Source organism: Condylostylus longicornis, unplaced genomic scaffold, assembly GCF_029603195.1.
Source record: "Condylostylus longicornis isolate FDR11 unplaced genomic scaffold, ASM2960319v2 ptg000162l, whole genome shotgun sequence".
Taxonomy (NCBI): domain Eukaryota; kingdom Metazoa; phylum Arthropoda; class Insecta; order Diptera; family Dolichopodidae; genus Condylostylus; species Condylostylus longicornis.
This window is the reverse complement of record NW_026578130.1, coordinates 464,992-483,379: the sequence shown is the minus strand read 5'-3', so window position 1 is coordinate 483,379 and position 18,388 is coordinate 464,992. Positions and strand designations below refer to the sequence as shown.

General features: G+C 24.1%; 1 protein-coding gene across 1 annotated transcript in view; it reads left to right on the top strand.

The window, feature by feature from the left end:
- The window catches only part of LOC129616085 (tyrosine-protein kinase receptor torso), a 79,807-nt gene that overhangs the window by 45,249 nt on the left and 16,170 nt on the right, over positions 1-18,388 (top strand). The window contains exons 12-13 of the mRNA XM_055531555.1: positions 4,776-6,298; positions 6,341-6,474. Of these exons, the coding sequence (XP_055387530.1) occupies positions 4,776-6,298; positions 6,341-6,474 (1,657 nt within the window). The remainder of the gene's footprint in view (positions 1-4,775; positions 6,299-6,340; positions 6,475-18,388) is intronic.

Genomic DNA, 18,388 nt, shown 5'->3' with positions numbered 1-18,388 from the left:
TGTCATTTACTTTTTAAATGTTACGTTCAATATAAATATTGAAAATAACTATGCTTAAGGTGGTCCATTCGAAGATGTTCAATTTTTGACTACTTTTTCAGCCGAAATGTCATTCTGCGTTCGAAGCAGCAATCGATGTTATATAGTCGATATTATCTAAAGATTTCAAGTATTTTTCTTTCCCTTCACAAGACAATATAGTATGGATTCGGCAAATCAAATAATCTCGGAAGTCAACCGATAATTTTAAGTGTATATGAATAATTAATTTGTCAAACTGACGGTTTATTGTTTACTTAATTAAATAACTTAATAATTTAGAAGCTTTTCCTGGACTTTCGCTTCCTCATTATGGAATTGCCAAACGCATTGAGTTGACTTTGACAATAATTACAAGTGCAATAAATTGTGCTTGAAGTCGCAAACTCAGAAAATCCTAATAGCGAAAGAAATATCCGCCATATCTAATTTTCAATGCGATGGTTGAAAAAAAAATGAGGCATTATCATTCGATCGCAATGAGAATTCTAGCACGAGGTTTGTTTTAACTCACTCGAATGAATCTAAAACAATTTGAGAACATGTTTGTTTTTGTTTCTTTCTTTAGTGTTTTCTAAGCTCCATCTGGGGTTTAATAGCTAAATTTTAAATTTTATTTTAATAATAATAACTTGCAACTATATAAGCATTCTTTATGACATTTAAACTATCACATATTATGAAAAAATTTAAACAAAAAATTTTAATATGAAAATACCACGAATTTGATTTCTACTCTAAAGCTTAAATCATAATATTCTAAGTATTTATAGCATAAATTTTGCAATATTAAAATATTCCATGAAAGTTTTTTCTTTTTGCAATATTCCCCTAAGATACTGCATAATTATATTTTTATTCATAAATTTAAGATAAATTTTTTTAAATATTTTTTTTTCAAATGAATAAAGAATCCGTAACATATGATTCTACACAAAATTTGAATTTAAGAAAATTCTATGAGGAATTACACGTGCACAATATATTTTCTACAAAATATCTAAAAAATATTTTTAAATACTTTAAACCAAATATAATTTGTGGGGAGAAGCATTTTTCCTTTGAGGAACAACAAAATTTTTTGATTGATCCTATTTTGAGAATTTCTTTCATTTTATATCTTAAAATCCAATTAGAATACCATGTGAATCTAATTGAAAAAGTCATAGTTAGAGATTTTTACTGTCAAAAATTACTTACAGCTTTTGTTTGATTTAATTTAAATTTGATGTTGTTTATGGATAAAGTGTTTTATGGATTTTGTTTTATTGAAAAAATTTAACGTCATCCAGTTATCCAAATCCGTTAGCAAAGATTGATGTCTGATAATCGTCTTTCATTGTTTAGTGAATTCAATTAATTAGTATTTTTAAAATATGTCAATATAAAATTTTGAAAATTTTGAAAATTATGGAAAATTTTTTCAAATAAATCTTGGATGAAAAATAAAATAAAAAATTGCAAAAAAAATTTTCTGCATACAAAAATCTCTCCGTCTCTCTCTCTTAAAGGAAGAGAACTTAGCGTAAACAAAATTTTAGTAGATATGTAAGCGAAAAATATTAAGCAAGTTTATTTTTCAATACTTCAAATTTATTTTTTAAAAACAATTTTTATTAGAAAGACAATGTTTAAAACATATTGTAGAATTGAACTTTAATGTCAGAGAATTTTTTTCCATAATTATATTTAACTTTATACAAATCAAAAGTAATTATCTTTTAAAATTCAACAGTTATCAGTTTAAAAGGGTACCCTTATTATATTAGCATTAAATTAAATGATAATAATCTTGCATAACGAGAGGATGTTCTTCAATATAGAAATTTTAAAATTTTGAATTAAGAGACAAGGTTTTTTTTTTTTTTGTAAAATAAATAAAATAATTTCACAGTATTTTTTTATTATTAATTAAAATTTAAATTTATTATGCATTTTACTTTTTTCGCAAAATAACCTCAAAGTTGTTGGACAAAATGGTGAAAAATTCTTTGGAAAAATTTTAATTTTTGTAATCTCAACAAATGCATACTTTATGAAATGATAAATGAATGCTTAGAATGTATATTTTTTAATTTAATCTATGTTGTTCTTTTTTATTTTGAAATCCCAAAAATCTGATAAATAATTTTAAATTTTTATTTAAACCAAAATTTGTATAAAATTCTCTTATTAAATAAATTCAAATTTAGACAAAAATTTACAATTGGTTGACAAAAATTAAACATAAAAGAAAAGAAAAATAAAAATTTGACAGTGACATGTTTTTTCGAATATTTTCAAAATAAATTTATAATTTATTAAGCCTTGACGCCGATTAAAAATGTTTGAAAAAAAAAATATAAAATTCAGTCTATACAAAAAATTTCCATTAATTCATTAAAAAAAATGTTTAATAATTTTTTTTTCTTTTTTTTTACCATTGATTAAAAATAATACACGAAATACAATATAAAAACGATAGGTAGAGTAAATTGTGTAAACTTTGTAAACGGATAATATTGAGAATTATATAAGAGTTGCCGTGAGGATTCTTTACATATCAAACTATTCTGTGTGTTGCATGAGAACGAAATTTTGTAAAGCCGTAACAAATTAATCAAATTATAGAGTTAATTGATTGATTACATTCTGTTACATATTTATTTTTATACAAAGTCGATAATATTTTTGAGACACAAAAACTCGGAGATGATATTCTAGATTGTTTTCTGCTTTTCATTCATTTTGTGAGAGATAGAGTAAGAGGTTAGAATAAAAGGATAGAAAAAAGTTTAATATAAGCACATTATTGCTTAATTTTGTTGAAAATATACTAAAATCTTTATAATATTATAGAAACGACACGAATACAATACGAATTTTAATTTTTACAAAAACATTATCGTAGGAATGTAAAAAATAATTTACCAATTTTATTTAACTAAAGTAAGATAAGATCAAAATCAATTCAGTTTAAGTGTGTCATTAAGAAATTTTGAAAAAAAAATTTTTTAATGCCACAGTTCAATATGATATCAAAATAATTTTTCTATTCTATTTTTAGAACACAGGAAACCCAAAAATTTATTCTCAAAAGATTATAAATTCGTTTACTTCTTCTTTAAAATTAGTATGATGAAAAAATCAAAAGCAAACAATTTTCGATTTCATTTCAAGAAAAAAATTTGGAATATGGTTTAATTTTTAGTAATAATTTTTTATTCTGCTTCATTTTGTATTAAAATTTTTATTGACTCTATTCATGCATTATATTTGTATGTATATAAGTATGTATTATGCATACCATTAAAATAAACTTAATTTAATATTTCTTAGGAATTCTATTTTGCAAGGTTATCTACAATATGTGCGTTAGTATGGAATGATAAGCATGCAATTATTAATTAATAAAGAAAGCCTACATATAAATGTCATAAATTTAGTCTAGTATTTGCAATATAGGTATAAATAACGAACATATCGGAACCTTCTTCAAATAGCAATTTTTTGTTCCAGCTGTGCTGTGATTCTTCTGAAGTGAATTAAATTCTTTTCAGTGTTTGACCTTCTATGAGTGAGTAAAGTCAAAAAAAAAAAAAAATATTTTAATGTACTTGAAGACATTCGAAGAATTCTCCATCCCCTTTTTGTGATTATATTTTCATTTTTATATGGAATTAATTTTGATGATATAAGAATTTAAAATATGCACATCTTTTAATAATAAAAGAATTTTTGATATTTAAATTAAAATGCCTAACAAATGCCAACACAATTTACATAATCATGCGGTAATTTAGTGTAACCATTGGCATGATTGACATTTTAACTATCTTGTCTTTTTGTACAGTATATGGAATGATCGATTTTGGTTTTTGTTGAAAACTCTAAACATAGTTATCTCCACTTAAAGTATTCGTTTCTTCTAAAATGAAAAAAAAATTGCTTTCGAGTTTAATTAAAATAAGCAAGGAATAAAAATATTTCAAAATTTAAAATTAAATCATTTGTCATTGTTAAACAACTGCAATTCAATGCTTTAACATACATTTCCATTCAAATGTGTGTTTGTATCTCTTTTATTTACAAAAAAAATTTAAATTACGCTCTATATGCATATACATAGGAAAATTATTAATGTATCCAAAAATTTTATTCAACCAATAAATTTTAATTAGGACAAACAATGCGAGTATAAATTAAAACTATTTAAAAAAACAATTTGATTCAATCAAAAAACAATTTTATTCGTTAACAAAATTGTGTTATATTATAATTGACCTGGTACGAAAATAAAAATACTAATAACTATTTTGAAGAAATGAATGGAAATCAAAGAAAAATCTAGATTATTTTGCATGCGACGCGCTTTTGTTGGCGTAATTTGGTTTCAAATCAGATATAGCCTAATAATTTCATATATACATTCCTTTCTAACAATTTTAATAATTTGCAAGCTTACTAAATAAGAAGCTATTTGAATTAACAATTCCATAGGATCATCAACTAAAATGTCAAAATAAATAATTTTTGCAATGATTAATAATTTAAATTTTCAAGTTAAATGACATTTAAATATTCACCACTTTTACTTATGATTTTTGAATAATTAAAAATATTTCAAATATCAAACAAAAAAAAAACTTTTGTTATTTTTGACATGTTGATTTTTTTTTTTGATTTTATATTAAAAATATTTTTATTTAATTTTTGTTAACATTCATATTTTTCTCTCTTTTTTTCAAAATTTAAAGAGCGGAATGGCAAAGAATTAATAAAATTGTTTATATTCAAAAAACAACACTAACGCCATCAAATTCACCACCAGCCGTACCATACCATAATAAATATAGTATGAATAATAGTATATTCAATTGTCGTGATAGAAAATTTTCAACAATGGGACATAAAAAAACTGAAAATATTTTTAATTTTGATAAAGGAACAACATTAAAATATAAAAATATTGGCGATGATAATAAATTACGAGTTTATAAAAGAAGACCAAAGAGTCAAAATATCACTCCAAATAATGCTAGTAAAATTAGCCGAAATAATACAAATAATGATCAACATCATAATCATCATCATCATTATCATCATCATCATAGACATAATTATCAATATAATAATTATCATAAACATTATCAAAAAAATAATGATGATTTAAATAAAAATAAAGATGAAACAACAGCAACAACAGCAACAGCATTTAATAATAATAATCAAAATAGTAATGATAATATACAATTTAATAATCATATATTAAAACAAAAATCTGATAATAATAATGATAATATTAGTATTGCAAATGTGATTAATGATATAGATAATACAAAAATTGATATTAAAAATAATGATATTATTGATGATGATAATACAAAATTAGTTATTAATAAAGGATATGGATTACAATCGGGTTTTTGTACAAATTTTTGTAAATGTCAAGTTGACATAATCGATACATTAACAAATTCAACAAATTTAAATGAAAATGAAACAGGAAATACAGTTATGATACCAACACAATCAAATCAAATTAATATTGTAAAAGACAATAATGCAATACCAAAAGAAATTAAAACAACATCAAGATCAACATTATCGACAACATCATTATCATCACCATTACAATTAACAATACCACCAATAAAAACAATATCAACAACAAATGAATTAAATTTAAAATCACCAATATCAAATAAAATCTTATTTCCAATGTGCCTTAACGAAACAAGAATATCAATTGATGCAATTGATAATAGTAATTGTTTAAGTGTTCATAATGATAGTAGTCAATTACTTGATTCAAATGGATCTGATGATACAATACAAGAACCTGTACCATCAACAATAATAACAAAATCATCATCAATAACAGAAACAACAACATTATCAACACAACAAAATTTATTATTAAATAACAATAGTAATACCAATAATAATAATAATAAAAATTTAAAATTATTTAATAATAATTATAATAATAGTAATAATAATTGTAATAAAATACAAATAAAAAATTGTGATTGTAAATTAAAATCATCAAATCGAAATCGTATTAAAAGTTCATCAAGTAATTTAAATGATGATGAAACAGCAACAATTGCAACTACAACAACAACATTAACAAATGGTTCATCAACATTATTAATTGAAAATCAAGGATATTATAAATTTTTAAATTCTAATATTCATAATAAATCAAATACAATTAGTGATCTGACATTAAATAATAGTAATGAAGGTAATCTTAATTATCATGCAAAAAATAATAGTAATAACAATATTAATAATAATAATAATGATAATGAAAATAATGATAATAATGATAATAATTGTAATGTTGATAGTGAGCATAATATAATTGAAGAAGATGATAATGATATTATTTTCAAAGGATATTCTAACTATGATTTGATTAATATCGCAAAACAAATTGCTATGGGAATGGTAAGTCTACAAATTTTTACCAAAAAAAAATTTATAAACAAAATTTTAATATAATTTTAACCATTGGCCAAGAGGACAAAATGGCGGATCACTCATTGTGTGAATACGAGGCACTAGCTCGTTTACCCCCAAAGAATCCTCGCAGCTTGTGATAATGAGAATCACAAAAGATTTTATAGTTCGACGTGAAAAAAAATAATGACCCACCATTACATACACACATTAATATTTTTCTTGCGAAGAATAACCTTTCTAGAAATTTAAAAACATATATAATAGAAACTGGTAAATTAGACCACTAATTTGACTGATGTCAATTTAGGTGTCATTTCAAGTTTCAATTGCGAATTTTAAGCTTCGATTGCTTTATACACACTTTAGGTTTTAATAATATCTAAAAAATACCAATTACAAACTCACTCACATTAAACTACAAACTCACTGTACATTAAAGTTCATAGGGTGTTTCCTGAAGTTCTACAAATCTGAAATTCGGTGTGTAAGTTAATTTTATTATTCAAGCATCAAATCAAAAGCTTGAAATTTTTGCTCCTCAAGCTAGTGGGATTTTTTATGTAAATTCAGCATTAAATTACGAAAAGTCAAGTGCAAAACAGAAATTACTATAAAAGGAAACTACTACAATATGAAAAAAATTTTATTGCTTATATTTAAAGAACAGTTTCAATAGTCTATTTTCAAGATAATTTAAAAAATGTATTAGAAAAAATTTTAAATTAATTTTAAAGTATTCAATTTCAGTTCAAATATCGCTAAGGATACTCAAATGAACCGTCCTATAACAAAGACAATTATTTTTTATTTTCAAATAACTGTTCTAGCCTTACTATACATTTTGTATAGAGTCTACATCTTTAATATTCAATTTAAAATGATAATATTTTCCAAACAAGTCTACATTATGTTTATAAAAGTAAGCAATAATAATTATTATTTTCTACTACGTTATCCTTGTCTTAAGTTTGTAATATTAAAAAATCAAGAGAAAAAAAAATCACATTATCACAATTAATACTCTTCTCCTTTAAAAAATCAAAGAAATGTAGAAGGAAAAAATTTAATTAAATTTTAAAACACTTAACACATTGATCAGATATTATTACAGATTGCTTCTTTAAAACAACAAATTCTAAATAAAAGGAAAAAAGGAATTGTGTAATTGAATTCTAAATTTTCAAAACAAAAAATAGTTCATTTGAGTGAGTTCAATAAACTTTTCTATTAGGGACATAGAATTAAAAATATTTCAAATAGATTTTCTTTGATTTTTCTTTGATTCAATGTCGTTTTCTACAGAATTATAGGGAGGAAGATACTTAATATAGAGCACGTGCCAGTTTTATGGGGAATCCATTGTAATTTGTATGAAGGTTGTAATTCGTCATAAACAATGGAGTTCACAAATCATAAGGAAATTATCTTATTAATTATGATTTAAAATTGAATTTAGTTTAAAAAAAATTACCTTGAAATCGACCTCACTTACAAGACACTTTCGATAAATAAAAAAGCATTCTCGATTATACACTTTCTTTGTAAAATAGCCTATTACATGTTTATTATAATTTAAAAATTTAAACTTCTTGAAATTTTGTAATCAATTACAGTAAAGGGAGACGCATATAGCTTCCAGAAAAGCATAAAAATATTTTTTTTTACTCACAGTTTCCAAATATCTTTTAATTTATTTCGCTTTTGGGTGTCTTCAATTCTTCAATTCTTAATCAAAAGATTAAAGTTTAAATAATTAATCTTATAGAAAGGCAAAAATAAATCCAGACAAAAATTATACACTATAGTCTCCAAAAAAAATTCATATTTTGTATAATGTCCTTGAATTTATTTTCTACGCAGTTAAAGAAATATTATTTAATTTTCATTTCAATATTATTTAAGAAGATCCATAGAATAACATTTCCCATTTGAAATCTATACCCTCTTACATAATTTTGTATATTAATGATTGAACAAAAATATTCAAAATATTTTGATTCCTTGAATATCCTTATTAAAATCAAATTTTCTTAAAGATGAAATTAATAACAAATTACGAATAGATTGTTCTTATTTAATTTACAATTAATAGAGTGAAAAAAAATATATGAGTTTTTAATATAAGAGTTTTGAAAAGCATTTTGAAGAGAAAATTGAGAAAAAAATGAAAAGTAGAAATTAGTCAAAATAGAGAAAAAAGTTATAAATATTGATTTAAGTTTTTCTCAGAAATTTTGTTTATATTTACATATGTAAAATACAATCAATTTAGATTTATGAAATAAAACTTTTCTACTATAGAAAATTATAGAAGAATGTAAGCATTTATAACTAAACAAAATTAAAACTTACAATTTTCATTTTTTGAATTCATGAAATATTTTTGCTCACTAATAATTCATTGTGAATAGCGATAAACATTGATTGTGAATAATTGATATCAATTTATTATGTAAAATTTTAACTGTTAGTTCTTACTCATAAGCCAGAATACGTGAGATGATTAATAAGTCACCACAACACAACTAATTCATTCTCTTGTTTTTACTTATTTTATAAATTTGATCTCTCCACTCTCTATCTTCCATTTTTACTTTATTCTTTCAAAAATTTCCAAATGTCTGACTGTCTAAATTAATAATTTATCATTGTTAGACTAATATTCGCGTATTTGTTTTTATTCCATTTACTTAATTTTGTATAAAATTTATTCTATTTTAATTTTATCCCATAAATTTTAAGTTAATTTGCATTGTTGTTTTATTGTTATTACTACTTTATTGAAGTGTGAATTAATAAAGTAAAAAAAAATTTCGAATTACACTCACGAGTACAGTCATGAATAGTTTTTAATCAGATATGTTTCGGAAATTGTTCCAATGATCATAGGTTGTCCTTAACACCTAAACGCATAGAAATTGTCATTCACCGTCCATTGTCAAAGTTTATTTTTCAGAGAAATTTTTCTGTGTACTGACTAAGATTCTTACATGCGGTACTCCAGTACTTTACATAAAAAAATTACCTTTTTAAGTTATCTAACTTTGATATCACATGAACAGTTTAAAGTTTTTGCATTTAAAATTTTGTATAACCTACATCGACACATTAGCGAAGGGTATACATTATCTTCAGTATGGAGTTTGTAACCAGTGGAAGGAGTTATCTGCTGTATGAATATATTCTTGCTCAGCTCAATATTTTGCGTTGATTTGAACATGTCCGTCTGTCTTGGCATTCGTTCATCCGATCGCACGATAATTTAAAAAGGAAAAAATGGAATATTACGAAATTATCAGAAATTGTTTTATATTTTAAAACTGACGGCCGCTATTGTAATTGAATCAAATCGAGAACAGGTTCAGAGAGCTGCCATACAATCCTAAAAACGTATTTCAAATAATTGAAATAAAAATAAGAAACACAGCTGCATTGGCCGTCACATGTCCAATTATAGCTCAGATATTTAACCCTAAAACACAACTTTAAATATTCAAAAATTAGTTTTATAATGAAATTGTCATGCTGTAGGGTGTAATTTAAGATCGACTGCAACATTTTTACTTGGTATATACAAAAGATTTCCACATAATTAAATTTTTTCAATACATTTTTGTATTTTTTACTTATACTGCATTTATTTTAAAATAGATGAGCATCAACCAACTTCTGTACACGTATTTGAATATGTTAATAAATTGAATAAAATTTTAGCTTTTGTAAATTAATATTTTCATCTTTTTATATCCTCATATCCATTACATGTATAGATTGTGCACACTTATATGCATGTATAAGCTTAAGAATTGTATGTACATATGTATAAGGCTTGTTGTTGTGATATTGACTCAAATGAATAAAAAAATGATTTTCTTTTTCAATGTATTCTTGAATAAACTTAAATATAACATACAAATAATGTTATTTACATGAAAAGAATTTATTTTTATTAAGAGTTTTTAGATTTAAAGTATCATGCAATAGTAAAAGAACGTGGCTCTACATACATGTACCATTGAATCCTGTTAGAATTTTAATATTATAATGGCATGTTTTATTGACAAAATGCACTTCAAATAATATTCTTAAAATAGCATCAGTATTGTGTATTTTTAGAGTGCAATCCTTTTAAAATATTAAATAAAATACGAAAATATATTCATATATTCCCTAAGATGTTGTGTATGTTAGCAAAATATACAAAATTTTTACAATTTTAGATTCAAAATACTTCAAAGAATGAAAAAATTTTTTTTCTATAGTGAAGTATTTGAATTGTGTAAATTTCTTAAGAACGTAACTTTGTATAATAAAGTTAGGAATAAAAAAGCTAACGAAGTTATTGGAAAAAATTTTAAAAAAAATTCCGGCAACATTTAGTTTTGAAAAATTTACTTCTTAAACTATAAGGTGTATGTGATGTTTTTTGAACAACGACACATCTAGAACACTAGAACATCAAATATTTAAATCATAAATTTTGATGACACTTGTGTCAATTGCTCGGAATATTGTGAATCGCATGTGTTAAACATGCTGTAATTAATTTTATTACTATACTGTCTTTTAATACAATTGGCTTACACCAATACTGTAGTCAGCTGTCACTTCTTCAAACGCGTTGAACCACTGATGTAAACACTGAACGCGTATTGAAATGTGTTACGTCAGTCAATAAATATAATATGCAAATCCCGTAATATTGTGGGAAAGAATTTCAATTATAGGTGGGAAGTATTTTTTCCTTCATATGTCATTGCATTTCAAAAATTGTGAATATTTTGTCAAAATGTTGTTTATAAAAATAGAGACATTTTTTTTTTAACTTTTTCTGTTATTTATGCACATAATTTAAATAAAAAAAAAGTAAATTTTACAACACGTGGAATATAAAACTAAAAGTTTTTTTTTAAAATCGTGTTGCTATTGATTACAAATATTATGTCACAAAAATTAGAGAATTATTAGGAAGTGTAAAAATCGAATGACAATGATAACAGTCTATTTTGAGAGAAATTTTGTTTTAAGAGAAATCATAAGATAAATTTAATAATTGAAAAATTTTGTTTAGAATTTGAAAAAAAAAAAAATAATTCAATTTTAAAACATAAATTTCTTCCGAATTAACAATGTTTCTATTTATAATACTTTAATTATGACATTATTGCCAAAATATTATTGAAGTGCTTTAAAGCAATAATTACAATATTTTTAGAATTCATAAAATGTACAATTTATTAAGCTAATTACACCAATATAAGTGCTTTGAAAATATTTATTTGCAAAAAATAAATAAATTTGTAATTGAATGAAATTAATTATGAGTTATTGGAATATAGTGTGGGTTAAATTATTTGTAATAACATAAAAAATGTGTGGTAAGAATATTAAAATGAACAATAATTATTAAATAAGTACTTATATTTAAAAATTTGCCAATTTTGATTTTCTATTGTCGAATAAATATTTAGAATTTGATTTAAATACGAAATTTTACAAATAAAATGTCTTTTTCAAATTAGAATTTTGCTTCAATTAAAGTTGAGAATTTCTATTTTATTTTTTATAGCGTAATGGTTTTAATATGACATACATCCCATTTTCTTTATATGATTACTCAGACAAATTAAAATTCTAAGTAGAAATTTTTTAATTTGAAAAAGAATAGAATATAATTGAATAAAATGTTATAATTTTAGATGTATCCAGACTTAAATATATTTCGAATGTTTTTTCACTGCATTTTTTTTCCTGCTACTTGGGAGCAAAGGATTTCGATAAAGCTTCTCCAACGAAGTCTGTAAGGGGCAATTTGTTTTACATCTGCCTATGTTATATTGACCGTGGCGATTTCTTTCTTTATTGTATTTTGTCATGTACTTTTTGGTCGTCGCACGTGTAGCCTATCCATTTCCACTTTTTCTTTCTTATATTACTCTTGCAATTTCTCTTATACATGATTGTATATTTTCTGGGTTTGTTTGCCACTTCAAGTCCTGAATCTTGAATACAAATTCCTGCTTTGGATCTTCCAATTTTATTTCCGTAATATGCAATTTTCGTTTTCTTTTAGTAGCTGCATATCTTAGAGCAATCGGCCTTAATCTCAAAACTACTGTTATGAGTATGTAGTCGGTCTGTATGTCTGCATGTTTTATGAGGGAAAAAAAATTTTTGTCTTCCAATAGTAAGTGTCTTTTTTAGCGGGTTTTTTTTTTTAAAAGTATTAATTATTTAGTTAAAATTTTTTATCGAAAATTATTTTTCCTCACATTTTTTAGAAAAAAAAAAAATTTACCTCCTTTTCTCGTTTATTTAATATTTTGACTTGAGCTAGTTATTTATTCTTAAATCATTTTAAATAAAACACCATTATTGTATTAAAAAAAAATTCTTGATTTTCTACATTTTTTATAACAAAATCCAATAAAATCCTTACAAATACTCTTCCATCACAAAATTTGTAATAAAAATATTTTCTCACATTCCGTTATATGTACATAATATATTTATATTTTATAAATATCTATACATACACACTTTTATTATTCTACACAACAATAGTTCAATAAGAATTCTATGAATATTATATAAAATCCATTTCTAAAATAAAATTCGCATAAAATTTATTGAAAAAAAATAAATCTGATTGATCTAATATATAATAAATCATTTTAATGGAAATAAAAAATAATGTAGTAATGGATGAATAGTTATGAAAAGAGAATTTAACATTACCATTACCACGGTATATCAGATTAAATTTTTATGTAAACCGTACATTTATTCGAAAGTTTTCAAATGTATTCAAAATATTTGAATTCTTCTCCCCCTACCTCCTATACGCAGAAATAACTGTATAGATAAATAAATTTCATAAATTACTTAAATATTTAATATGTATACGAAATTCTATTGTTACCACAAGTTATTTAACTCCAAAATATTTTAATATTTCAAATCAAATCCAATTTTGTTTGCCCTCTTAAAGTTAAAAGATGAGAGGTGTGACATGTTGAGATGAGATGAGACATCCATTAAAAATGCTATATATATTAAAAAAATCAATGAACTCAATTAAAGAGATCATTACACTATGTATATGATTTTTGATTTGAATTAAATTCAAAAGTATTAAGTCAATAAAGTGTAATAAAGTCAAATGGCATGAAAATGAGAAAAATTATTTTCACTCAAAGATTATTACGGATTATTTTAAATACTTTTTCTATAATATCCTTGAGTAAATTTTATTTCTTTTCTTACTAAAACCAAATCGATAATTTATTAAATCATCTTTTCATAATAAAAATATTAAAATAATAAATTAGAACTTATTTTCGTTACTGTGCTAAATTTATTTGTTTAATATTTGATATAATTTTATATAGGATCGATGACAACGCCTTCTTAAATCTTAAGTCTGCATATTCCACGAAATTAGATTTATTGGGAATCCAAATTCTTTAGATTTTAAGTAGGAATTGAATTCAAAATTAAACAAATATAAATTGTATCCTAAAGAGGAATCGGCATGAATGAAAAAATTTTTAGTAATGTATGTATACAATTTTACAAATATTTTGTAAATTTTTCTCTGAGGTTTTTATAATAAAATTTTTTTATTATAAAATCAAAATAATCTCACATGTTTCAATGCTCTATAAAACAAAAACAAAACACAACATTTGGTTTTTAGTATATTATTTTAATTTATTAGAATTTTATCTATAGATTTACACTATTGAACGCGCGCTGAACGATTTCCTCCAACAGAACGACAGTGATTGACAAATCATATAGAACTGGGCCAATTCGTAAAAAATTTTTGGATAGACAACGTAGTTTTTATAACAAAATGTAAATGAACCGAAATTTGGGAGAAGTATAGTTATAAAAAAAATGTCACATGCAATATTTGACTTAAAAAATCGCAACTGTTTCAACATTTTGCCTAATTTTTCCCGAAAACTGGTTTTGCCGAATTTCACATTTCATTTTACACTCTTTTGATTATAAAACCTTTCCGTTTCTAATTGGGTTTATATAGAAAACAAAAATATATGTTAAAAAACTCATTCCCTTTTTTATACAGTTTCTTTTTCTCTCTCTATGAGTTTGTCGTGTGAAACGAACTGTAAAGTTTTAAACACACATATATAGGCCAATGTATATCGGTCCGGATTGCATAAATTTATAAAAAAACTCATTATAAAAATAATTTCAAAATTCCAATTTCATTATATTTTTGGATTAATAAAGGTGTCACGTGTATAGAACACGTTTTTATTGATCTCAAATATTTTTTAATTTATATAAATTTAAACTTTAATTCCTAATATTAATATAGGCTATTTTTGAGTAATACACCCACAATATATAGGATTTAAAATTATAATAAAATCAATAATTATGTAGTGTTTAATATTTTTTATACCTTGAATTTTAAAAAGGATAAAATTATAAATTATGTAAATAAAATAAAATTGGAAAGAAAATTGGGATATAGGAAAAATATAAATAAAATAGTAAATTTTTATTCTATTTCTAATTAAATTTTATGTAGATAAATATTTTTATACCTGTATTATAAAGTGAAACCACATATTTACAAAATTCTAAATTAATTGAAGCATAAATTTTTATAAATATTAAATTGCTTTCATCACATTTGCAAAATTTCTTTATAATACTTTATCATTATTATCAAAATCAGGGCCGAACTTAGTTACATTCTCTGGTAACAGTTTTATATTGTAATTGCAATTAAATTATGATTAATAATAGATATATTATTTTGGCATTAATCCTAGCCTATTCTTAGTATTAATCCTAGCAAGGCACTTATTGTGCTATTTACTAGACAACGAAATCTAATTTTGCGTTCGCTTTTCCTGGGGGCTTTTGTCCGACGGGATCAAATATTTAGTGGAAATTCTGTACCAGCGGTAAAACTAGGGACCTCATCTTAGGGGAAACTTTGATAGATCTATTCAGGTTCGGGAGACTTCGACAAGTCCATATGAATGAATGCGGGTGTCACACCAAAAATTTTGTATTGGTTGCAGAAGTCCAAGCAGCTGATGGCGCGTTTGAAGACAGCATTACGGATTGGGCAATATGGAATCCGGGTGGCCTTTAGGGTTCACTTACCATTTGGTGGAAGATCAACACGATTTAGAACATGGTGTTGCTTTTGGATTTTAGTTTGAAGATAACAAAACATAGTGAGGCCTTAAGTTGTGGTTTTGTTTGAAATGAGAATCTGGGACAAAGAGGTTTATAAACACGTGGAGAGAGTAAATCTTTCTAATTCCGAATTATAATTTAATGGTACAATTTTCTTTTTCATAAAAAAGGGATTAATACATTGTCATATAATCCTATTAAATACATTGTCTGCCATTGACCATAAATTAAAATGTTTTAGAAAATTTTTTTTTTTTTGTGTATGTTAAAAATTTGCAAAATTTGACCATACTCTTTCAATATTGTTATTTTTTGCTATCCTATTTTTATATCATTTCATTATTGTGTTTATTTAAAATCTAAATTGATAATAACATTAAAACCAATAATCATCTTGAAAATTATTTATTTTTAGACCAATACCACATTAAGGATTATTTAATTTAAATTATGGATATTAAGAAAACCTGTATTAATCCGAAAGGAAACTGTGCCTGTTGTATATGAATTCCAAATTAATTCTGGTGCCACCATTCTAATTCAACTCTCACATTAAATTAAAATTAAGAAAATAGAAATTATTACCAAAATTTGCAATTGTTCGGAATGTTGCTCAAATTTTGAATTTTCTTAGTATTAGAACGAGCAAAAACGAAGTAACACGTAAATGCATCGAAAATTAATATTATGTTCAGAACTTCAATAATAAGCCGAAAACTTAATTAATGATAATTTTAAAGTTTGCTTTCAATTTAATAAACCGTAAAAATACGACCTTCAAATTTTATTTAAATACTTGATGAACAGAAAAATAATAACAAATTTTTGTTCTATTTCCCAGTAATGTTTTCCATTATATTTATTTCTGAAGAACGATCACATAATGAACTAATACGAAAATTATTTAATATTTTCCTATAAATATATGCAGTTTCTGAATTCTGCAAACGTAGATAGATAGAAACTTATTACTTAGTAAGTTAATACGCGGCGGTGTGCTGTCCGCAATAGTCCGGAATGTAAATAAATTATGCATCTATATATGAGACTTTATTAAATACAACAATATTAATAATTTATTTGAAACACATAATAACAATAAATCCATAGACAAACTTAAGTAAATAACCATATATTTTTATTGGTTTATTAAATTAATGTTTCTTAATTTAATATTCAAATCATAACATTCATTTTGGAAAATTATTACTTCGTTCATAAATTATACGATAAGCGCCAAATTATTTTTCTTTCAGAATATTGCACGTTAACATCGCATAAATTTTAACCATCTCTATCAATTTTTCATATATTTTTTAATATACTTTCAACTTCATTTTCTTGCTCATCACTATAAAATTCTTATATTTTACATACCCTTTGCAGATATTTGAAGTTTATTTTTAATTATTATGATATGAGTACATTTTTACTTACTTGCTCGTGCTTTTTTGCACGTTCACACTGCCATAAGGAATAAAAACTGACACATTCAAGGAAAGTGAATACAATTCAGCTTAATTATGAGTATTTTAAAACCAGCATAAATTGTGTGCCGTTTCTTAGGTCATTTCCGAAAAAGGGTCTTATATGAATTAGAACACCCAAAAAGAAGACGTTTCTTGTTTCCCATAAGGGCAATAAGTTTGGGTAGCAGGCAATTCATTTACAATATACAATATTCAGCAATAATATTATCGTCGACTATTTATTAATGGCGGGCGATAAATGTGCCGCTTACTGCCGGTGCAGTACTAGTTTTGTGATTGTTAGTTTCTATAGCAGCTCTCTCTTAGATATTATAACATTCAATGAGCTATTTAAACTTTACTTCTCCCAATTTGAAACTCATTCAAAACTTAGAGAATTACTAGAATTTAGAATTCTCTTTTATTGATTGCGCGTATTGATCCTAATATTTGACCTTCCATGTCTATATTTTAATAACAATAAAGAAAAAATACCCACTTGACATTATAAAATTAATTTCCTAATAGAAGAAAAAAATATTGTCAAAAAAATATTAATGTTCGATAACCGCACCAAATTTATATGGAAACAATAACAACAAAAAACATTCAAAATATTCAGTATTCTTCCGTTATCCTTTAAATATCCTTTTGAATTCGAATGTTATTGAAATTCTTTTAACAAATAATTTGTTTTTTTCTTAAAATTTCATTTACCATTTATTTTTAAAGTTTTCTTCTTAATCGAACCTTTATAAAGAAAACTAGCTATCTCTTTTTTGCAGAATGAAAATAAAACGGAAAAGTGTGCATCTACACGTATGTGTGTGTGTTTGTTTAAATATTCCAATTTAGATAGGGAAAACGGTTCTTATTAACTGTATATGTGTATGAGAAGTGTTAAAGCATCCGAAAATAAGGATATAAAAATTAGATCCTTATATTTATTATTATCCTTTTTTTTTGTTTAGATTTTCATATTACGGACACTTTTATAATGATTTGTGGTATTTTTCATCTTAAAATTTTATTTTCTTTTATATTTATTTTTGACTATTTTTAAAAAGATATCCGATTATTGTGTGAAAAGAAGAAAATTTGGAATTCTAAAATTTCTTAAAAAACCATACAAAAAATTTAAAAAGTGTAAATTTTTTCTTTTTCACAAAAAAATGGAAAAAAAAAACAGTGAACCGACCAAAGGGAGGCGGTGGCCGATGGACGGGGTTGAGTTGTTTTTG